This window comes from Cricetulus griseus (assembly GCF_003668045.3).
Source record: "Cricetulus griseus strain 17A/GY chromosome 1 unlocalized genomic scaffold, alternate assembly CriGri-PICRH-1.0 chr1_1, whole genome shotgun sequence".
Classification (NCBI taxonomy): Eukaryota; Metazoa; Chordata; class Mammalia; order Rodentia; family Cricetidae; genus Cricetulus; species Cricetulus griseus.
This window is the reverse complement of record NW_023276807.1, coordinates 132,295,686-132,317,829: the sequence shown is the minus strand read 5'-3', so window position 1 is coordinate 132,317,829 and position 22,144 is coordinate 132,295,686. Positions and strand designations below refer to the sequence as shown.

The following is a 22,144-nucleotide window of genomic DNA, read 5'->3' as shown; positions in this document are numbered from 1 at the left end:
CTGAGCCATCTCTCCATCCCCCAAATAAATAATTTTAAGCACAGAAAAAACACTACATAAAAATATTCTCCAAAGCTTTGGTTTTGGTAAGAAAACAACACTGTACAAAGCTCCCATGTCCAGTTACAGGAGGATGGTTAATTATTAAGTCCTCCTGGTGAAGTACTTCTACATTTAAGCCAGTTTGTAGAGATTATCTAGTGAAAATGTGTGGGGAAATTTTAGTAGAATAAGGCAGGATACACCATTTATAGAAAGTTTAATTAAAGCCTTCAACAAACTGAAGATGCTGGCCAGAGGGAGACATTGGAAGTTACACTGCTCCCCCCTTGCATCTTCCATGGGAGGCAGTCAGTCTGCTCTCACCTGGCCAGTGTGCACTCGAATCTCCCTGTGCCATCAGCTGCTTATGTTAAAGATAACCTCATTCCATGTCATGATTCTGTGCTGAGACATTGGCATCTAGGAAATGAGAAGTATATTGAAGTTGGTTGGTCATGGCTGCAAGATGACCTCTGAGACAGTTTTAGACCAGGGTTGACTGCAGTCTGTCTGTGTTTTCATTACCTCTCCCTCTTTCTTTCCTCCTCTACCACTTCACCTTTGTGCACTGGTACATGTATGTGCATGTCTATGTATGTGGATCACAAGCGTGCATTCTAATGCCTGGTTTTTCACATGGCTGTTGGGGATCTAACTCAGCTCCTCATGCTTGGGTGGCAAGGACTTTACCTAAACTATCTCCCCAGACACTGTTCTGTTGTTTTCTGTGGAAGAAGTATCCTATACCTGTAATCAGGACAGGCAAGGAGCGATGTAATCAGGCATTGGGCCATTACATCATCCACAAACTGGTAGTCCATTTTTGATTGCTATAATGTACTGCCTACTAACTGGTAAGATTTAAAAAAAAAAAAGTTCATTGAGCTCACAGTTTTGGGAGACCAGGAGCCTGTGTCTGTTGATGGCCTCCTTGTTTAAACAGGGCATCACATGGCAGAAGATGGATGTGTACACGTGTGTGTATGTGTGCTTGATCTCTCTTCTAGAGCATCCAGCACTCACTTAGGAGAGCTCCACTGTAACGACCGACTTTCTCTAATCTAAATCACTTTGCAGTGACCCTGTCTTCAAATGCTGCAGTTGAGTTAAGTTTCTGCCTTCTTCATACCTCACAATGGTGATGAGAGCTGCTTTATATCGAATTTAATTTCTGGACTGTGATTTTCCCCCTCAGGCCATTTATGCCAGTGTTCTTCCTGGAGAGTTGATGAGGGGCTATATGACTCAGTTTCCTACCTTCCCAAGCTGGCTGGGGAAGCACTCATCTACAGGCAAACATGATCGGATTGTTCAGGACTTAGCCTTGCACATGAGTCTTAGGTAAGCGGAATAGTGCCTTTCCTGTCACTCTGTTGGTAGGTGCATGAGCTTTACCCTGCAAGAATAGCTGTGCTTGAAGATGGCTGTTTTAGGTTTGACTTCATTGCTTACCAGCTAAATGATCCTGGGTAAGTTCCTGCCATTTAGCTTGAGTTCTGTCCTCTGATGTCAGCATGAGGCTTTAAAAAAAGAGCCATGATTTGAGTTACATTTTTAAGGTGTATATATCTGAGATCTGCTATTATTTGTTGTTGCTGGAAATGTGTCTTTTAATGGAATAGCTTCACTCTTCAGAACAGTTAATATGAAAAATTGAATATTGAAAAAGAAATGAGTTGGTTTTTACCTATTATACTAGAAAGTTGACCTAGTCGTCAGAGGTAAGAAACACAGGTTGGCATATGACGGGAGCTGTCACTCAGATGGTGAAAGTGAATACACTTGGAAATATTTAAGGAAGTTCAAAAGTCTGTTAAAGTTTATAAGTTTTTGAAGTGAAGGATGTGCTTATAACCATGAAGGTATTGAAAAATCCCCTTTGCATTTCTGGGTCCCAGAATGTTAGTTTGATCCAGATCCAAACTGGTCACCTCGGAAAGCTGAGGCAGTTTCTGTCCTGTGAAGTCCAGTTCCCACTAATTCCCTCTTCCTAGCTCATGGCAAGAGTCTTTTATTCCACCCTTAGTTTCCTGTTGCTACTCTTAACACAGAATGGCTTAAAACAACACAAACTTATTGTCTCCCTGAGGGGTTCTCTGGGCACTCCCAGGCCCTTATAAAACAGAGGCTGCTGTGTCAGAGTCGGGTAGATTTGAAGGTACTGCTCTGTGGCATGGGAGATGGAGGAGTCACCAGGCTGTTTTGGACTTGCTAGGGTCACCAATGTCACTTTCACATCCAGCCTGAGGTCCTCAGTTTTAAAGTACCTGGACATAATATTGCCATGTTTGAAGCTAGAAGCAATTGTAAAAATGTAGAATGGTGGCATTAGAAATATTATTTTGCTCAGTTTTTAGGGGAGTGACAGTATTTGGGAAAGAAGTCATTTCTTTATTGTTTGGTTTTTTGAAACAAGGAGGTCTCTATATAACCCTGGCTGGGTTAGAACTCACTCTATAGACCAGGCTGGCTTTGAACTCACTGAGATCTGCCTGCCTCTGAAGTACTGGGATTAAAGGGTTGTGCCACTGTGCCAACCTGGAAAGTTAATTCTTGGTAATATTCTAGTTCTCAGCAGCGCAGAGCCTGATTCTCTGCTTCCTTTGGATGGCATAGACTGTTTTCCAGCCTTGCAGTTTTCCAGCTATGCAGTTTCTTGGGTTTAGGGAAAACCCTGCCCTAGATGGGATGGTTCAGAGTGTAGACATGAGTAAGTACCAGGGATGTATTCATGTACAGTTTTGTCTATTACAGCCAGAGACCAAAAGGAGTGGTAGTAAATGTAGGAAATCTCACTGCTGTTTCCTGAGGCCTTTGATATTTTGGGACTGGGAATGATGTATCCATATGGCCACTGTAAGGATAAGCACAGAGGCACGATTGTTGGGGTGTTAGAGTAAGATGGAAATAGAATGTGTATTTGCTTTTTAGTCAGAGCAAAGTAGTAGAAAACTGCCTTCAAGCACAGTGGGATGGATGCTAGATGTCCCAGCTCTCCGTTAAATGGCAGGCATCCCATTGAACATTATTATTACTATTATCATTGAAGGATCAGCAGTTTAGGGTGGGTGCATAGAAATACATAGCCAAATTACAAGTTCTGGTTATTGGTTAAGTTACAATGCTTACTAAAATTAAAAGCCTCCCTCCCACCCCAGTCTATTGAGATATTTTCTTTATGTAACCTTGTCTGGCCTAGAGCTCTCTATGTAAAATAGGCTAGCCTTGAACTACTAGAGATCAAAGGCATGTACTACCATACCTGTCTAAAACCTTTTCATATTTCATTCAGTCCATTTATTCTGTGATATAAATGTGTCTATTTTAGTGACTCATTTTGAATGTAGTAGTCTGCTAGTGGTTAAAGAACTGTTTTGGGTTGATTGATTATGTTTGTACATCTGTATGCTACAGAGTGCTTGTGGAGGCCAAAGGATAGAGTCACTTCTGTCCTCTCACTTGTAGGTCCTGGGATCCAACTCAGGTCATCAGGCTTGCATGGCAAGTGCCTTTACCCACTGAGCCATCTGGCTGCCCTAAAAGCTGTTTTCCTAAGGACAAAATACTGTTCATTAAAAGGACCTGTGGAATAATTTGTACATTATAAAATAATTACATGCTGAAAAGATAAACTTTGAACTGTGCCTGATTAGCTGGTGGTGGTGATCTAATGTTAGGGGTTGGTAATGGAGTGCTGTTGACATGCTTTAAGAAATAAAGATGTGTCCTTCCATTTGTTTCAGAACTTACTCCAGCAAAAGGACGGTGAACATGGATTACCTGTCACACATCAGAGATGCACTTGTGCTACCCTTGGCCTCACAAGGGGTAGAAGGAATTCAGCATGTTGTCACACTTATGGACACGTACTATTTGATGAGAGAAGACTTTGAGAATATCATGGAAGTTAGCAGCTGGGGTGGCAAGCCCAGTCCCTTTTCAAGGCTGGATCCCAAGGTTAGATGCATTGCCAACTGTCCACGGTCACTGATAATGACCCTGCTGTCCTAGCAGTGCTTGAGGCATGTTCTAGTTGCTTTAGACAGTTTGTTCCTCCTCCCTAACCATTTGCTGCCTTTCTGGCCTGTGCTTCTCAGAGACAGTGTTTTAGGATAGTGCTCAGAGAAGATTTCAGGATTCAACACTACAGTTTGTACTTTTATCTTGACTCAAGTTGAGGGAAAAAACAAGAGGGCAGGTGTAAGGTGCAAATGCAGGTATGTTCTAGTTGGAAGGGGGATGAGCCTGAAGGCAAATGTGAAGTAATGATATAGGGTATAAAAATGTGTTTATGGCCTGAGGGTTTTTATAAGTTTTTCTTTTACTTTTCTCTTCCCTTCCTTTCTTTTGTTTCCTTTTTCCTTTCCTTTCTCTTTTCCCCTTCCCCTTTCCTATTTAGTCTAGATTGGCCTTGAACTTGCAGTGTAGGCTGGCCTTGAACTCCTGATCCCCTTTGCCTTTATTTCCAGGCTTCTGGGAATTAAGTCTACTCACTGACCCAGTATTGGTTTCTGGTACTCTTCCATGCTCACTAGTTATGTAACATGAGCATGTTCTAGTCCCTCACTCTCCCATGCATTTATGGATGCAGCTTTAGAAGATGTTCTGTGACGTGTCTTGTCTAGAGTTTGACCTGTTACAGTAGGCATCCACTGTGGGAAGTAGACTGTGTTTTAAGCTTGAAGTTCAGGTTATTAAAGTTAGTACTCTGAAGCAACTGCTATTACTGTAGTAAAGATGAACAGACTGACTTTCTTTTCCCAGAACTAGAGGCTGAGCCTTAGTTCCTTCTGTATACTAGGTATGCGCACTTATTACTGAAGTCTCTCTCCAGCTCCTTTTGAACTTTTTGAGACAGGGTCTCACTAAGTTGCCCAGACTGACCTTCACTGTGTTTTATATAGTCCAGGCAGCCCTTGAACCTGTATTCTCTTGCCTTAGTCTCTTCAGGTTGCTGAAATTGCAGGCATATGTTACAGCCCTGTGTGCTAATTTCCATGGTTTGTAGTCAAGTCCAACTTGAAGCTTACAGTGAGCTCTTTTTGGCTTATTGATTCATAGGTTAACCACTGATTCTTTTTTGTTTGGTTTTGGTTTTTCAAGACAAGGTTTCTCTGTATTGCTTTGGAGTCTGTCCTGGAACTTGCTCCGTAGACCAGGCTGGCCTCAAACTCAGAGATCCTCCTGCCTCTGTCTCCAGAGTGCTGGGATTAAAGGTGTTTGTCACTATGCCTGACTTAACCATATATATATCTGTGGGCTCAAAATTCTCGAATAAATAAATATAAAAATAAATGCCAGGGGCTGGGGATGTAGCTTGGTGGAGGGGTTGCCTAGAATACATAGACTTACACTTGATCTCTAGTAACAGACACACACACACACACACAACACACACACACACACACACACAGAGAGAGAGAGAGAGAGAGAGAGAGAGAGAGAGAGAGAGAGAGAGAGAGAGAATATGTCTCTAGAGGAGAACAAATATATTTCCATTTTCATTATGTATGTAGTAACTGTTTTGCAAATAGTTTAAAGGGATTTCTCAGGCTTCTGAAAACTTCAGCTTAACAGATGTTAAGGAATTGTCTAGCACTCAGGGTAACCGCTTCCTCTGCACTTTAGGTGAAAGCAGCCTTCACAAGAGCTTATAATAAGGAGGTCCACCTGACCCCATACTCACTTCAGGCAGTAAAGACACTGAGACTCAGCACAGGCCCAGCACTGGATTCTGAATACCATGAAGAGTCACAGGAAGACGACAGTCAGCCTGATGAGAAAGAACAGGATGCAATAGAGACTGACGCCATGATCAAGGTAGTGTGTTCAGCTCTGGGCAGGAGCATCTCAAGGGAGACGACCTTTGTAATGTGCCTTGGGAATAATAAGGTCTGTTCTGCAGGTAGCAGGGTAAGCTGAAAATACAATTATGTCTTGCTCTTTGTAATTGAAGGTGACGGGACTGGTTTCATAATGTATATATAATGTATGTATGTATGTATGTGTGTGTATATATATACACACACATACATACACTTATTATTATTTAAATATCTATTTTCAAGACTAGGTTTCTCTCTGTAGCCCTGGCTGTTCTGGTATTCACTCTGTTGACCAGGCTGGCTTCAAACTGCCTGACTCTGTCTCCCAAGTGCTGGGATTAAAGGCATGTGCCATCATGCCTGGTGATTTATTTTTATAAAGTGTACTTATAGTAGTGGAAGAGCCAAACAGCAAGAAAATAGGCCATCATAGTGATGGTCGTGTATACTATAAGAATCCATGTATGTTGATTGTGTGCATGTGTATGTTTTTCCAAGTGTCTTCTTGGAAAAAGAACTTGCTTTTGCCTGTCTTAGTTTTTGAGACAGGATCTGTCACTGAACCTGGGGTTTGCTACTCTGGCTAGATGGCTAGCTAGAGAGTCCTCAGGATCTACATGCTTGTTCCCCCCTTCCCTAGCACTGAGCTTAACAGAAAGAGGTGTGCTACCTGCCATTCCTTGCTTTTATGTGCGTGTTGAGGATCTGAGCTTAGTTTAGGCTTGTGCAGGAAGTATTTTACCTGAGTAGTCATCTCACCTGCCCCAGAAGGGTACTGTTTATACTAAATTGGATATTGATATATGCTTCCATACCACAGGTGCATTTTAATAGGGTAAATAGAAAAACCTTTTAAATAAACCTCTGTTATTTATGTTTGCTACAGTCATTGAATTGCTTGTAAAAATTTCTCAGAGAAAAACTTGTCTTTTGCTAGTAATGATTTGAATGAGGCACGGGGTCAGCCTACTTCACAGCTGCCACGGCAAAAAGGGATGCAGCCTCTGTCCCTCTCACTGTGTGTGCGGTTCTTACTCTTCCTGTGTTGCATATCTGTGGAAAGAGGACCTTTGCAGTTGAATTGGTTCCCTGTCTCCTCTCCTTTCCCCTCTTCATAAAATGAGTGTGCTTAGATCTTCTGTGAGACTAAAAGGGAAGTTCAACATGTAGTCATTGCCATATCTATAACTCACCTCTTGGGTTATTCTGGCTTTCCTAAGACTACTATGTTCTGAATCCAGGAAACTGCCTTACATAGGGCACACCTTAGTTCTAGATCTGAGTGTATTTTCTCTGTGCTGTCACCTCTCAAGGCTGTAAATAGCTTGGTTGTTGCTTCTCGGGGCAGCAGTAGATAACTGTGACCTTGCTTTTCTAATTAAATTATAGGTAAAGATTATGCTCTCATTTACTCAGCAACATTTTAACTGTTTTGTGCATCTCTCTTCCAACAGAAAAAGACAAGATCTTCAAAGCCTTCAAAACCAGAAAAAGATAAGGAGTCCAAAAAGGGAAAACGAACAAGTTGGAAGAAATGAAACCATTGTTGAGTACTAATAGCTGCTTTTCACTTACCCTCTTGACTAGTCCAGCTGGTCTAGGGAATGAAAACCTTGCCCTTTGCCAGAGTAACCATGTGTAGCACCATGGGGTGGCCTGGTGGTCCCATTATAAAGGACGGTACAGCCAGACAGTCTAACTAGCCAGCTCTCATGCACCTCTTATAGAGGTGGGTAGGACTGCTCCAGCCCTGCACTGTCCCTGCCAACTGAATTAGATTGCTGGTATTCAGAATGACTGTGGAACCAAAACTAGGAGTCCACAGGCTTTGGAGTCAGATTTTAGTTAACCATAGCAAGTCTGGGCACAGTGGAACTGAGGCATCTTTTGTAGCTTAACAGTTCATCCTGATGACCGTTAGAAGACTAGTGCTGATTTTTTTTTTAAACATAGTAGTTCTTATTTTATGGTGAAATTCTGTAAATAAACCTTAATACAAAGCAGCCACCACCTGGAGCTGAGTGTTCTTGGTCCACTGTCAGGGATCTTGCAGAGTATGCATCAGGAATCAGATGTCCATGTAGTGCAGGGATCATTTTGAAGATTGTCATCTTGTACAGCAAAATATTATGTTGGTATCTTATTTTCCTTATTAATTTGATTAGATGAAAACTTTTGGCATACTTCTGTGAATTGCATTGCTGTTCTGCAGGTGGAGGGCAGAGCTCAAATGCCAGCGTCCCTTTGCACTGACCACATTGCTGCTGTAGGTAGTCTCAGAGAGGCCTCTTGGTTAGTGGGGTGTGCAGACACTGACTGACTGTCATACATTCCTGTCCTGCAGTCTCAAGGTTGAGACCAGTAGAGTCTAGGATGAGTCAGATTCTCAGGCTCATTTTGGCTGGGAGATGCTGTCCTGTGATAGAGTTCATAGTCCTACTGGAATTTCAGATTGTGTCTAGAACTGTGCTTGTTGAAGGACCCTGAGCCATGAACATAACCTGGCCTTTAGGTGGTTAGCTCTTTACAACAGTGAGCGCTCAGAGGTCTATGCTGCCTCTGTGAGGTATATGCCAAAAAAGAAGAGGATCATGTTCTGCCTTTGAGGCCTCATGGCCTTGTTGGGAGAGGAGACAAAGTCCTGGAGACAGTGCAAGTTTATTAACCAGTGTGAAAGGTGTTTCCTGGAGATCGGTTCATTATGGAAATAAACACTGCCCTTAAGCCTGAGCCTGAGTCCTGCCCTCTCTTTGTTTAAACTTAACTGCTGCAGTATCCCAGAGGGGATACTCGTGTGCACATTCTCCATTCCTGTTCCTTTGGGACATGCAAGTCATGTCTCCCTCAGTTGGATATACATTCCAGGAAAGGCCTAGTATTCTGCTTGCTTTCAAAACAAAGAATGGTGTTTACTTATTTAATATAGTTATAATGTACATTATGAATGTTCTGAACAAGCTGTAAAAATATTTTAGAATTAGAAACTGTAAATATGCTGTTTAATACAGGAAAGGTAGCTTTGAATTCTTCTTGGAAGCCCTCCTAAACTTGACACAAATGGTACAAATTAAAGGAAACTGGGCATGAAGGAAATAGCAGTTGGATGAGGACCTAATTGTCTGCATTGGGATTGAATCTCTTCAAAGATCCTGAAGTGGCCTGTGGTGCCCTCGATGCCCAGGTTCTCTGAGCTCTCTGTGGAGAGCACCGAGTCATGGCCATCTGGATGGCTGTGCCTCACAGACAGTTCCTCTTAGTTCCTTCTGATAGATTTTGGCATTATTTGTTAGCCTCTTGAAGTTATGAGTGACTTAATATATACTAGGATGAATATCTTCCTGATGTTCTAGAGTGAGTGTGTTCACAAGTGAAAGCTGAGGCCTGTAAATCGCAGAATACAAAGTGCTTGGCTTCACAGATGCCAGGTGGCTGTGACATCCTCAGTGGTGTGAGGAGATAGCAAGAAGCTTGGGACTGATTTCCATTAAGTTGCACTGCTTAGTGAGGCCAAGGCCTCACTGGTGAGCCCCAGGAAGACAGCTAAAGCTTGAAGGATGAAGGTGGGATGTTCAGATGCACTTTGGCCAGTCTCATTTGTTCATGCTCGATTGCTGGTTACAGTATGTGCATCACCTGATTTGGGTGACTCAAGTGTCAGCTTTTCAGACTGGTAACATTGGCCATAGGTCATGGTGAGGAAGTGTATATTGCAGTTGTAGGGCAAGTGAGTGTGGCATGTGCAATATGAGGAAAAAAAAAAAAAAAAAAAAAACTCTGGGAAGATAACAAATAATATGTTTCAAGGGGAAATCAAATAATTTTTTTGTGTGCAGCAGAATGGACAAACACTACATTTATTCATTTTGTGACAAATTGTCTCTGTTGTTTTGGCTCAAGGGACAGACTCTGTCCTGGCCAGACTTTATAAAGGCTCCAAGCCACCTTTATCACTTCCTCTGTGTTCAAATTCAGGAAAATGTTACAAATATCTAGTCAACAGTTTTATTTGAAAGGAGATACTTAAATAAAAAATGATTAGAAAACTGGGTATTTACACTGTATAGGACTTCGAAGAGGAACTATACAAGGTTCAAGAAGCAGCAGGTTGTGTCACTATGTCACCGGAGAGGCTGAACTTGCTAGGCTGTTTCATTCTTCAAGTCTGCCAGGGCTGGACACAGCCTCCTGGGGGGAGATGCCATCTACTCAGGAGCACTGTCCAAGAAAGGGACAAACATGTCTTTAGATCTCATGTAATGGCACGCCTGTTAGAAAGCTGGATTTCCTGCTCATTTCTGGAGCTTGGAGCAGGAGTCCTACGGAGAGACAGTCCTACCGACATACAGCCTTGGGCTTCCTGGCCACAACTGCATGGTACACTGCTATCAAGCAGTGGGAGTGGTGATAAAGCCATTTTACTGTGAGGAATGTGAACATGCCAAGGATGCTTCTCTGAAATTAAACAGGTTCCTTCTTGGAAGGAAGCCGGGGAGCAATAGCTTCAGCCGTACCCAGTGTATAAGTACTGCTGAAAGAGACAGCACCATGGCAATGTGTAATCCTGACTCACTAAAGACATGGCTTCAAGGAGCTCTGACATGCCACAGTTTAGGTTTCTATAATGTATCACATACCTTGATACAAGGACGGTATTTGGAGAGAGCCTGGGAGCTTTCTTAACAAGGCTCCACTTTTAGAAGCGGTAGGGATGTAGAGATAAAGGTGTAAATAAGCAACTAACTGCTCAAAGGTATTGGAAAGCAACCAGAAGCAGGCAGTTGGAGACAGTCATCATTTGAAAGAATCTGCTGGGTTAGATCCAGGGCCCTGTGTCTACACCTGAAGTTAAGTCCTTGAGGCAGGCGATGGCTAGAAACCACATCATGATGAGGTGAGTTTCTCTCCTGAATAAAAGTTGATCAATATGGCCTACTAAATGGAATAAGGGGAGAAACCTTTATCATCACACAATTCATTGACAAAATTCAACATTCAGAAAACTAAGAAAAAAACTAATTGGAGGTCTTTCTTTTTAAAAATCCTAATTAAAAAAAGGTAACTGAGGGATGGTGTCACAAGCCTTTAATCCCAGGACTTGGGAGGATCACTGCAAATTCAAGGCCAGCTTGATTTATAGTGAAACCCTGTTTCAGAACCAAGGGCTTGTGAGATGGCTCTCTGGGTAAAGGGGTTCCTGATTACCTGAGTTTGCTATTTTTGTGCCTTGGAAAGATAGCAAGAAAGTGAAAAATTTGCAAATACACCATAAAACTTGCATGTAGATGTGTATTATAAATCAACTCTTGGAGCTCAAAAAAGGCAGTCCCTCTGAAACTGGGCCAACAAGCATACAGAAAGATGTTCTACACAGCACTAGAATATCCATACAACAGGATCTTGTTTGTACAGGCAAGCAGATCAGAGGATGGTGTTTGCCACTAGCCAATCATAGAGGTCTGGAGGTCTGTACAAGCAGACAGGACGTGAGATGGCTGGGCAGAGAGGATATAAATAGGAAGAAACAGGAACTCACTCTCTTGTCCACCAAGATGCTAGGAAGTAAAAGTAACTTTGGCTTGTACCTTCTTTCTGATCTCTCAGCACTTTTTTTTTTTTTTTATGATTTAGACTATTTAAGAGTCCATTTACAACAGGGACCAGGTAGCATACTGCATCACACTCACTGGACCGAAAGGACAGAATACTAGGTTTTAGTGAGTCCCTGGGGAAACTATAAACTACACTGCTGGTTGTAAAATGCTGCAGCCCTCTGAAAACAATTCCATGGTTCAAAAGGCAAAAAAGCCAATGAGGCTACAAGGCAGCACAGTAGACAGGAGAGAGAGCAGGCTGGGGCCAGCTCCAAGCTTGTGTGTGTGACTGAGACCTAGAATTCCATTTTAACCAAATTAAGTTCAAGATGTTCTACTAGGGATTGTGGTGATTTGAAAAATGACCCCCCATAGGGAGTGGCACTATTAGGTGGGGGAATGTGTCACTGTGGAGGTGGGCTTTGAGGTCTCCTTTGCTCAAGCTACACTCATTGTGACGCAGTTGCTTCTGCCTGTGGATCCAGATGTAGAACTCTCAGCTCCTTCTCCAGCATCATGTCTGCCTGCATGCCATCATGTCCACCATGATGACAATGGACTAAACCTCTGAAACTGTAAGCCACCCAATTAAATGTTTTCCTTTATAAGGGTTGTCCTGGCCAGGTGGTGGTGGCACACACCTTTAATCCCAGCACTTGGGAGGCAGAGGCAGATGGATCTCTTGTCAGTTCAAGGCCAGCCTGCTGTACAGAGCAAATTCCAGGACAGGCTCAAAAACTACACAGAGAAACCCTGTCTCAGAAAAACAAAAAAAGTTGTCCTGGTCATGTATGTCTCTTCATAGCAATAGAAATCCTACCTAAGACAGAAATGATTTCATCCTTCCTCACCCTTTAGTAAAAGTTCTTGACCTTTAGCAGAGTTTTGACTTCCCCTTAGAGTATGTGTGGCCATATTAGCAAAAATCCTTGTCACTGGAATGAGGTAGAAGGAATATGTGTGTATTTTGTGTGGCCAAAGTGAGACTTAGGAAAAGAAACTGGGATTTCAAAATCTTTGAAGTCAAACTTTGTACAGAACATAGCCAACTAAAAATCTCCCATTTAAAGAAAGCTGGCTCTAACTTTAAGGACTTATTTAAAAAGAAAAAAAAAAACATATAGTTTGATAAAATAGAGTTAGAATTCATGGTGCTTGGCTAAGTGACCGTAGCCACTTGGGAAACCATATTACTTGCACTTTAACACTTAAATAAATCACTGAACTCTGACAATATGTTACACAAAAAAGAGTCGTTGCCAACACAGAATTAAGTGCATGGTGGGGCCCTTACCTGGGCCTGCTGCTCACTGTTCCGTTTCTGTCCGGAGGTACTGGGTGCAGTCTGAAATTTTTTTCAGTTGACTAGAGTTTAATCTTTCTGAACACATGGGACAGGTGCTTTCACTGTTTAGTAAGCTGTTTGGGGGAGATAAATGCAGAGTAAATTAAATGTGTAATTAACAAGTCTTTACCTTCTGGTTAAGCTAATGGGAAAATCAGCCACCTGCCTACAACTCTTACTGAGGAGGGATGGGGACTTGGAGTCATGCAAGATCTGGGGAGAATGCTCTCAGAGGTCACAAAGGTTCTTCCAAAGAAGACAAATTTGGGTCTTTAGGAACACAGAGTGAGGAGCCCTCCAAGGCAAGGAGTAGAAGAAAATAGGCCTGTTTCTGATTCATTGGTGTGACCGGGGAAAGGACACACACTTACATCTTGAATTCTGAGTACAGTGCAGGGAAGCCACAGTGCGGGCACATTGTCCAATCATCTTTCAACATGTGTCGGCCCTGGAAACATTCAAGAGTGAAGTTCAGTGAGCAAACCTCAGCCAAAGACAGGCTATGACTTGGGACACCACTGGTACTTCATATAGGTGGCAGCTGTCTAGAAAGATGCAGTCAAAGAGCTACTCCAGCTGGGTTCAACTTAGCAGAGTCATGTTTAAACATGGACTAAACTTGGGCTTTTATTTCACTATGTGAATTTATTTTCCTTCAAAATATAGCTTATGGTATCCAAGGTATGAACACATTTGACATTTTAATTTTCTGATATTAGGTCTTTTTGAGTTCCTTTGTGTAGCCCTGGCTGTCCTGGAACATACTCTGTAGACCAAGCTATCCTTGAATTCAGAGATCCACCTGCCTCTACCTCCTGAGTGCTGGGAAAAAAAGGTGTGAGCCACTACCGCCTGGCCTGATAGATCTTAGAGGTAGAAGTAAACTGCCAGTTCTAAACACCAGAGTAAGCCAGGTTTGGTATCGCATCAATTCAGCATCAACCTCAGGACAAAGGAAGCACAGGCGAGCCTACAAGCAGCAGATTGCGGGGCTGGAGAGATGGCTCAGAAGTTAAGAGCACTGAGTGCTCTTCCAGAGGTCCTGAGTTCAATTCCCAGCAACCACATGGTGGCTCACATCCGTTATGAGATCTGGTGCCCTCTTCTGGTGTGGAGATACACATGGAAGCAGAATGTTGTATACATAATAAATAAAATCTTAAAAAAAAAAAAAAAAAAAAAGAAGCAGATTGCATTGTGTTATGAAGCCAGTAGATGGCAGAAAAGGCACATGAGAGCATGGCCCTCAGACTGCTGAGTGCTGAGCTGCCTGACTCCCTGGGTTCCTGTGTGCTCTGAACCTCACCTCTGTTGGCTGGAATTTCATGCTAAATGTTCTGGAAAATGAGTCAGAAGGTAGTGTCAAAAGTAAAGACAACATTGGCATATCAGATATTCAAGTGGAAAGGGACACTATTACAAAGACACTTACTGTTGCAATGCAATAGGGAATGTTGTTTTTACAGCCGGGACAAAGGAGCTCACATTCTGGGAGAAGAAACTGGCAGAATGGACATGGGGTGGTGACCTCTTCTGTCTCGGATGTGTCTGGCCTCCTGGAAAAAGTATCATATGTCATTTACAAACACCACTTGATTCCCTGGAGTGTGGTGAGCAGAGAAAAGGCATTGTCTGGAAAGAACTGACTTCCTGCTCCCTAGCAGCTGGGGCCCAGGACCCAGGAAGAGGCAGCACTTGGGCCTGGCCAGGTCCAGCTGGCATTCACAAGCACTGCACTGGTAGCACTGTCTCCTCATTGTGTGATGGTGGTAGTAAGTGTGGGATTTTCCCTCTGCATCTCCCTTCTGTGTAACTGAAGTAAAGGCCACTCAGTGCTGTTTAACAGACATTTCTGGGCCAGTGGGCATGTACTAATAGTGTGGCATCCAATAAGGTGACTGAGACACATGGAGCTTTGTAGTTAAAGGACTAAGTTTTAAAGCTTACTCTGTTTTAAAATTTAAGCCACTGATGACTAGCGGGTGCCATTTTGGAGCACATAGCTACAGGCCACTCCTGTTGTGTGGGGAACCAGGCTCAGTACTGGTCAGCGTGACACTAAGCCATCTTGTCCATCTTGCAGCCATGTTCTCCATAGTCCCCTCTACACTAGAAGCGTCCCTGGGCCAGACTGACTTGGTTTGAAGCCACTTAGGTTGACCAGCCTTTAGAAAGGTGTTCATGCAGCCTTAGCCAGCATCAAAGCTCTGCCATGGGGCAGCGCCTGTCATGATTAGCATTTGTGTTGGCAAATTTTATGTGAAATTCATACTAGCTAGAGTCCCTGGAGAGGAGGGAGCCCCAACTGAGAAAATGCCTCCATAAGATTGGACTATAGACAAACATGTAGGGTATTTCCTTAATTAGTGATTGATGGAGAAGGCCCAGCCTTCTGTGGTGGGTGGGGCTGCTCTTGGGCTGGTGGTCCTGGGTTCTGTAAGAAAGCAGGCTGAGCAAGCCATGGATGGGAGCAAGTCAGTAAGCAGTACTCCTCCATGGATGGCCTCTGGATCCTGCCTCCAAGTTCCTGCCCTGTTTGAGTTCCTCACTTCCTTCATTGATCATTTACAGAAATGGAAGCATAAGCCAAATAAACCCCTTTTCCCTCACTTTTTTGAGCATGGTGTTTCATTATACCAATAGTGACCCTAACTAGGACAGCATTAAAGTCCTGCTTGCTTCTGCTTGCCATTACCAGTGAGTTATTTTGCCTGGTTGGGTCAAGGGTCTCCTAGTTATAATGTCACTACTCTGATTATGTAGTGCATAGTTTTTTTTTCCTTTTATAGATTCTAAGTGATGTTTTCTACTTCCTATGTCTAGGACATAGTGTCCCCACAAAAGGCTCATGTGCTAGCAATGTTCAGAGGGCCTTTGGGAAGTATTGATCATGTAGGCTCTGATGAACTGAGCGCTGGCAGACTCAAAATCTGAATGACTGGGGATTTAGAACTGACCAGAGGAAGTCAGTTGTGGGGCAAGGGTATGGAGTGTATCTTTAAAGAATGTCTTGCTCTTGGCCCCTTGTCTGTTCCTGAGTGCTTACTGCAACGAGGAGAGACATTGTGCTATGTGCTCCCCACCTACCCACAACCTTGAGGGTCTGTGGGGCAGGCACAGCCAGAGTCTTCTAGGAAAGCAGGCCTCCCTGCTGCTGTCTGAAGCCAGGGCCTTCTCTGTCCACAGTGCTCTGATCTGGAGGCTCTCTGCAGAGTTCTTTGTGTTAATTTGGAGTTTCACTGCTGAGAACACCCATGGCTTTGTTTCTCTCTCTACGGCAGACGATACTGTCTACCTTCTTGCCAAGCCAGCATTGTCACACTTGACCGTATGCTTCACAGGGAGGCTCTATGTGACTATCTCAAAAAAAAAAAAAAAAAAAAAAAAAAAAAAAAAAAAAAAGAAGAAGAAATCCAGAGGATGGTATCTTCCTGAATAAAAAGGCAAAGACCCATTTACTTTTTCTCCTACTTCTTCCTGCCCTGAATGGAGATGTAGGTCTAGATGTAGCAGCTATCTTGCAATCTTGAGGGAAGAGGAGTTCTGTGTACTGTGGGTGGCCCACTGGGAAAACAAAAGGTATGTTTTGGTGGCATCAGGACACTGTGGAACTAGCCCTGGTCTACAATGCCTTGTGTATGATTCACATAAATTCTGACTTTAGACATTAGTGGTGTTCCTGTTGCTTTTATCCCCTATTATTGGTTACCTTTCTTGTGATAAAATACCTACCAGGAATCAATTGAAGGGAGGAAGCAGTTATTTTGGCTCATAGTTCAACAGATCTACCAAAGTAGGAGTGGGGGTGGTGGCTAGGGGGCAAACTGCTAGGGAGCAGAGAGAGATGGATGCTTAGCTCACTCTCTTTTACTCTTTATTCAACTTGGGACTCGAGCCTGCATCCAGGGCAGAGCTTCACTCAGGTAAAAGTCTCTGAAAGCATCCTATACACATACCCAAAGGTGTGTCTCCTAGGTGACTCTAAATTCAGTCAAGTTGGCAGTAAATGTTAGCCATCACCCCCCTGCCCCTACCTCTACCCACTTTTATTAAGCTCATGTAAATTAGAAGCCCCATCTGAAAAATAACCCAAAGATGTGATTGGACAGTAGAAATGGCTGTGTCTGCCCACCTGACCATTGCCTCGATTTTCTTTTTGTACTTGGCATCAATTTTGTTGCGGTATTCGGGCCTCATCAGCATAGCTGCAAAGCTGAAAGCAGAGTTCTTGAGGCCTGCCCTGTGACACTCGATCACAGTAGATGTAAGGATAGGCACGATGTCTGTAGGACACACAGGGAGCAGAAAGGAGACAGCTGAGTGTAGTCAGGGCTACATGAGCCACATCTCAAAAACAACCCCAAAGTCAACAAGGTGGCGAATACATGAGCCATGTCTGGCCTTCTGGCTGTTGTGTGGCCCATGAACTAAGAATGGTTTTTACATTCTTAACTGGTCGAAGGAAATAATATTTTGTGACATGTTACAAGTGTGAGGTTTAGATTTTGTGTTCAGAAATTTAACTTCTATTAGAACCAAGGCCTACTCACTCACATATTATTCACACCAAATGCTGGGTGAATAGTTGTGTCAGACCGAATGGCTTAAGGTATTTGCTTAACATCTGGCTATTTACAGCACATTTGCTGACACCTGTCACACGGTGTGATGAAGTCTGTTCATTTAAAGATGTTATAATGACAGTCTTCTGGGAGAAAGGGGCCTTTCCCAGAAGCCAGTCTTTCCCAGAAGCTAGTAGATGACAATGTGATCATTGGTACATGTGACTTCCCTTTGCCCTGTTAGGCAGGAGGTTCCTATGTGACCAAATGCCAGGGAAAACCCTGGGTCCTGACTCTAATGCGCTCCTGGGGCACACACTTCAGACTTGGGAATCATGTGACTCGGTTCCGTGTGATTACACAGAGGGAAGTCTCAAAAGCTTCTGTCTGGCCAGGCGTTGGTGGCGCACGCCTTTAATCCCAGCACTCGGGAGGCAGAGGCAGGCGGATCTCTGTGAGTTCGAGGCCAGCCTGGTCTCCAGAGCGAGTGCCAGGACAGAGAAACCCTGTCTCAAAAAACAAACAAACAAAAAAAGAGCTACTATCTGTCTGCACTTGGTTTCCATTAGGCTTTGCCCTGGGCACCTAGCTCCTGCCAACCTTTCCCTTTGGTGTGATAGGCCTTAGTTACTGCACTACTATGTGCTGAGCCTTGTAGAGTTTCAAATTCTGGGGTGTCTTGGGGATCCTGGCCTATCACTTCCTGGAGCTGTTGTGGAGACGAAAGTTGTGACCTGACGACACAGGGAGCTGTGCACACGCTTGCTTGGGGTGTGCACAGAGTAGTGCTGAGACAAGACTTACGGGACGGGAACTTGCTGATGTTGTTGGCCACCCGAATGAGCATGCGGGCCCCCTTCATATGGTCTCCACTCTTAACATGAACCTGAAATAAATGATGCCTTTCATTCTCCAGCCTTATATTCATTCCAGTCCACTCTCTCTTCTCCCAAACAATTCCCTGTTTGTGGCCCAGACACGACTGAACTGAGATTCCCAAGCCTTGCCTCACTCCTGCCACTGGGGCTTTGCTTCCTATTTTTCCTTCAACAGCTGGCATCTGGCACCACAGTTATTCTCAGTATTGTATTCTGCCTTGGGACACCCAAGGTCATTCCCTGGTCCATCTCTTGTGTCTGAAGCAGGGAATGACCCCTCTGTGGGTTAACACATTGTCTATGTTGTAGTGAGACCTAAGCACTGACTGAGTGAGTCAAGGGCTAGGAGGAAGAGAAGAGGACTTGTGAAAGAAGTGAGTTCAGCCTGTGATGAGAAGGGCCTAAAGTGAGGCAAATATGAATGAGGTTTGGGAAGTAAGGAGGGCTGAAGGCGGGATGGGATGGAGTTGCAGTATACGCAGATGCCCAGCACCAAAGCCATAAGGATACAGTGACAATTCTGCATCAACTTTTTCAGCCTTGACAGGATTAAACAGTTTTTGTTTCTTTTTTTCTCATTTTGGTTTTTCAACAAAGGGTTTCTCTGTATAGTCCTGGCTGTCCTGAAACTCACTCTGTAGACCAGGTTGGCCTCAAACTCAGAGATCTGCCTGCCTCTGCCTCCCAAGGGCTGGGACTAACTGTGTACCACCACTGCCTGCCTTTTTTTTTTTTTTTTTTTTATTTCTCTGTGTAGCCTTGGCTGTCCTGGAACTCACTATATAGACCAGGCAGTTCTGGGATTCAAAGAGTTCCACCTGCCTCCACCTCCCTGGTGTTAGGATTCAAAATATGAGTCGCCATGGCCAGCCCAAGGGTTAAGCAGTTTTGATACCACAGTCACAAATTTTAGAAAGTCCTGGCTGTGCTTGCTGCTACCTGAGACTGGCACAAAGGGGAAGTTACACGGGTGCTCTGCCATGGAGGGGAGCAAAAGGCTGGCTCAGCATGAAAGAGAGAGGGCCAGGGGAGCTGAGGGCCAGCCAGCTCTGCTTGGGCAGCTCCTTCCAGAACCTCCTTTTGCTTCTGGTCCATCTCTCACTGCCTCGTTGTGAACCTTTCTCCACTTCCTATGCCTCCATTAGGCTGGGTGTGCACTCCTGAGCCACAGAACTCATCTCTCATGTCTGAATCTGGAAATGACCCCTCTGCCTTTCCAGCCTTTGGTCCTCTGGATGTCCTGAAGGGAACTGCACTTCCAGGGTTGAATGTTGGGGTCTAAGTGCCTACTCTTTATAATCAGTGGTTCCTGCCTGTCTAGTCTACCATGGCTTAAAAGTTCAAAGTTCACGAAGTTAAAAGTTCACTCTGGATACTGTACCAGCTCCATGCCAAGTGTTCCACAGCCAGACATAAACACTAACAGTTCTGCTACTAGAATGTTCTGCTGAACTGTGTTTAACTAGCTGATAATTAGGATTTAAATCCTTTGTAACTTGACTTTGGGAGGGGCCATCAAGGTTGAATGAGGTCGCTGTACTGGACAGACAACTGACTTAACACAGCCACAGAAGGAAGAATGTTGATATTACCGACATTTTGTGAAAATATGTAAATTGATGCCTCTCTACATCTTTATAAAGACCTATGTGTATAATATACATATGGAGTGCCTAGAGAGTTCCATTCCCAGAACCAATGGTGGGTGGATATTAACTCCAGCTCCAGAGGGACCCTATGCCTGTGGTTTCTATGGGCACTATACTCATGTGCACATACTCAATACACATAATTAAAAATAGTAAAAATAAATAAATCTTAAAGCAGAAGCCAGACATAGTGGTGCATGCTATAATCCTAGTACTGGTGACAGTTGGCAGAGGCAGGAGGGGCACCACAATTCAACACCAACCTGTTTCACGTGGTACATTTCAGGCCAGCCAGGAATAAATAGCATGACTGTCTTAAACAAAAAACAAAAGCAACCAAACAAAAAGGCTCCAAATATACAACTAGAAACAAATAGGCCAGCCTACATAGGGAGATCCTATGTCAAAAACAAACAAAAAACAATTAGAAAAACCAACACATGGGAAATACACACGGCAAAGTCTGCACCCACCTACTTTCCTCCCACATGAATAGGCTTTGTGCTCTGACTCGCTGCCTCTTATTTCCTTCCCAGGGAAACTCTCTCTTCAGGCTTCTCCTTTTATGAGCCACTACTATAACTGCTTACTTCCTGCCCTTGGTATACAAATGGCACCACACTGGAGTTGGCCTATGGTGCTTTTGCTACTTGAGAATATAGAGATGCAGGAAATGGTTCTTAATGCTTGGAGAAGCATCGGAAGGAAGCCCTATTGGTGAGCAGACCTCTTGGCAGGTTAGATTCCACACCATTCCCTCCATGCCTCACCTTCACGAGTATGTAACTGTGTAAGATCATGAGGTTGGTAGCCATCTCAGAGGGGATTTTGATCTTCTGTGATTTCAGTTCTGCATACATACTGAAGAGAACGTCATGTGCATTCCTGTAGTTTCCTTGGGAAAAGAGCCAAAGGCTATTACTACAGAAGTCTCAGACCCTCACCTCACAAGTAAGTTTGTTCATCAATGTACTAACAGCATTTCAACTATATGGCAGTATAACAGCTTTTTCAATTTTTGTTGATGGTAAAAACAGCTAGTGAGTCACTCTGGGGAAAGAATGGTGGTGCCTTAGAGGTCACCCAAAGTACAATGAGTCCAGAGTCCTTCAAGTTCAGCCTCCTCCTCAGCCCCATGGTTAGAGCTCCCACACTTCTGCAGCCCGAGCTGATCAGCCTTCCCCTGGAGCTTCGTGAGGATGTCAGAGTTTCTAAACCTCAAGCCTCACCCAAAGCCCAACACTCCCAGGTCATACCCCAGGCCACCAAAGGGAATGGGGGTCACAGCTCAGTGGCAGGGTATCTAGTAGGTGTGAGATGCCATCCCCAGCACCACAAAACCAGACCCCGCCCCCAAAGGTAGTGAGATCAAATGAAAATTCCCAAGCAGAGGCTCAAAGCCACCTGCCCATCCCTGTTGGAGCTAGCCTGCCACCTTCCCACCCCTTCGTGGCCTTACCCAGAGCACCTGTCCTCCATCTCTTGCTCTCTGGTCTCTCCTTCACCCCAATCTCTTATTGCCATCCTCCATTCTTCCCACACCTTGCCATTCTTTAGGAGGTCCTGGTTCTTTCTGATCACATTTCTCTCTAGTCTGGCACTCGTCATCCTGAATGAGAACTCTGAACTCATTTCTTTCTCTTCTAATCATGATCCCAAGGCAGAACTGTGGCCCAGGAGCTCTCTGGGGCTGGAGCTCCCAGAATGTGGCCACAAAGAGAAGAAACTGTCCAGTAAGAGAAGCCTCATCCCCTGGGACAGGGAATGATTTTTCCTTCTCTGAATCCTAGAAAAGGCCATCTGCTTGGTCCTTTGGGGTCAGAGCAAGCCTAGGCTAGAAGCTAGCTACTCTTTTCTGAGCTTTTACTCCATTACCTGTTTGGGTAGGAAAGAATGATCAGGGACCTGGAGCTAGAGAAGTAGCTTGGTGGCAAAGCACTGTCCCTGTGTGGGCAGGGTGCTGGCTTGATCCCCAGGAACCAGTCAGTGTTAGGGACGCACCTGCAGACTGCTCTTCTCGGGCAATGATGATGGCGGTCCGGGCGGCCTCACGGTACTGTTTCAGCGCCATGTACAAGCGGAACAGGTACTTGGCATCCTGGTGCACAAAACATCAATTTCTTCATTAACCAAGGGGGGAGGAAACACTTAGAACTGTGCCTTTCAGCTCCCAGTAACAGAAGTGATGTTTTAAAAGCTAGTTTGCTCAGCTTAATATTCACAGGATCCTTTTCTAGGTGGTTAGGAAACTG

General features: G+C 44.1%; 2 protein-coding genes across 8 annotated transcripts in view; one reads left to right on the top strand and one right to left on the bottom strand.

Annotated features, from left to right (window-relative positions):
• Positions 1-8,597, top strand: part of Rfc1 (replication factor C subunit 1) — a 64,854-nt gene extending 56,257 nt beyond the window's left edge. For all 5 annotated transcript variants that reach the window (XM_027390747.2, XM_035453422.1, XM_027390745.2 and 2 more), the window contains 4 exons: positions 1,238-1,383; positions 3,786-3,999; positions 5,671-5,862; positions 7,322-8,597. In XM_027390747.2, the coding sequence (XP_027246548.1) occupies positions 1,238-1,383; positions 3,786-3,999; positions 5,671-5,862; positions 7,322-7,405 (636 nt within the window). In that variant the 3' untranslated portion in view covers positions 7,406-8,597. The remainder of the gene's footprint in view (positions 1-1,237; positions 1,384-3,785; positions 4,000-5,670; positions 5,863-7,321) is intronic.
• A 1,258-nt stretch (positions 8,598-9,855) lies between these two features.
• The window catches only part of LOC100758043 (WD repeat-containing protein 19), a 63,862-nt gene continuing 51,573 nt past the window's right edge, over positions 9,856-22,144 (bottom strand). For all 3 annotated transcript variants that reach the window (XM_027390743.2, XM_035453421.1, XM_035453420.1), the window contains 8 exons: positions 21,894-21,990; positions 20,663-20,787; positions 18,170-18,251; positions 16,936-17,086; positions 14,236-14,359; positions 13,175-13,251; positions 12,753-12,877; positions 9,856-10,082 (listed from right to left, as the gene is read on the bottom strand). In XM_027390743.2, the coding sequence (XP_027246544.1) occupies positions 12,766-12,877; positions 13,175-13,251; positions 14,236-14,359; positions 16,936-17,086; positions 18,170-18,251; positions 20,663-20,787; positions 21,894-21,990 (768 nt within the window). In that variant the 3' untranslated portion in view covers positions 9,856-10,082; positions 12,753-12,765. The remainder of the gene's footprint in view (positions 10,083-12,752; positions 12,878-13,174; positions 13,252-14,235; positions 14,360-16,935; positions 17,087-18,169; positions 18,252-20,662; positions 20,788-21,893; positions 21,991-22,144) is intronic.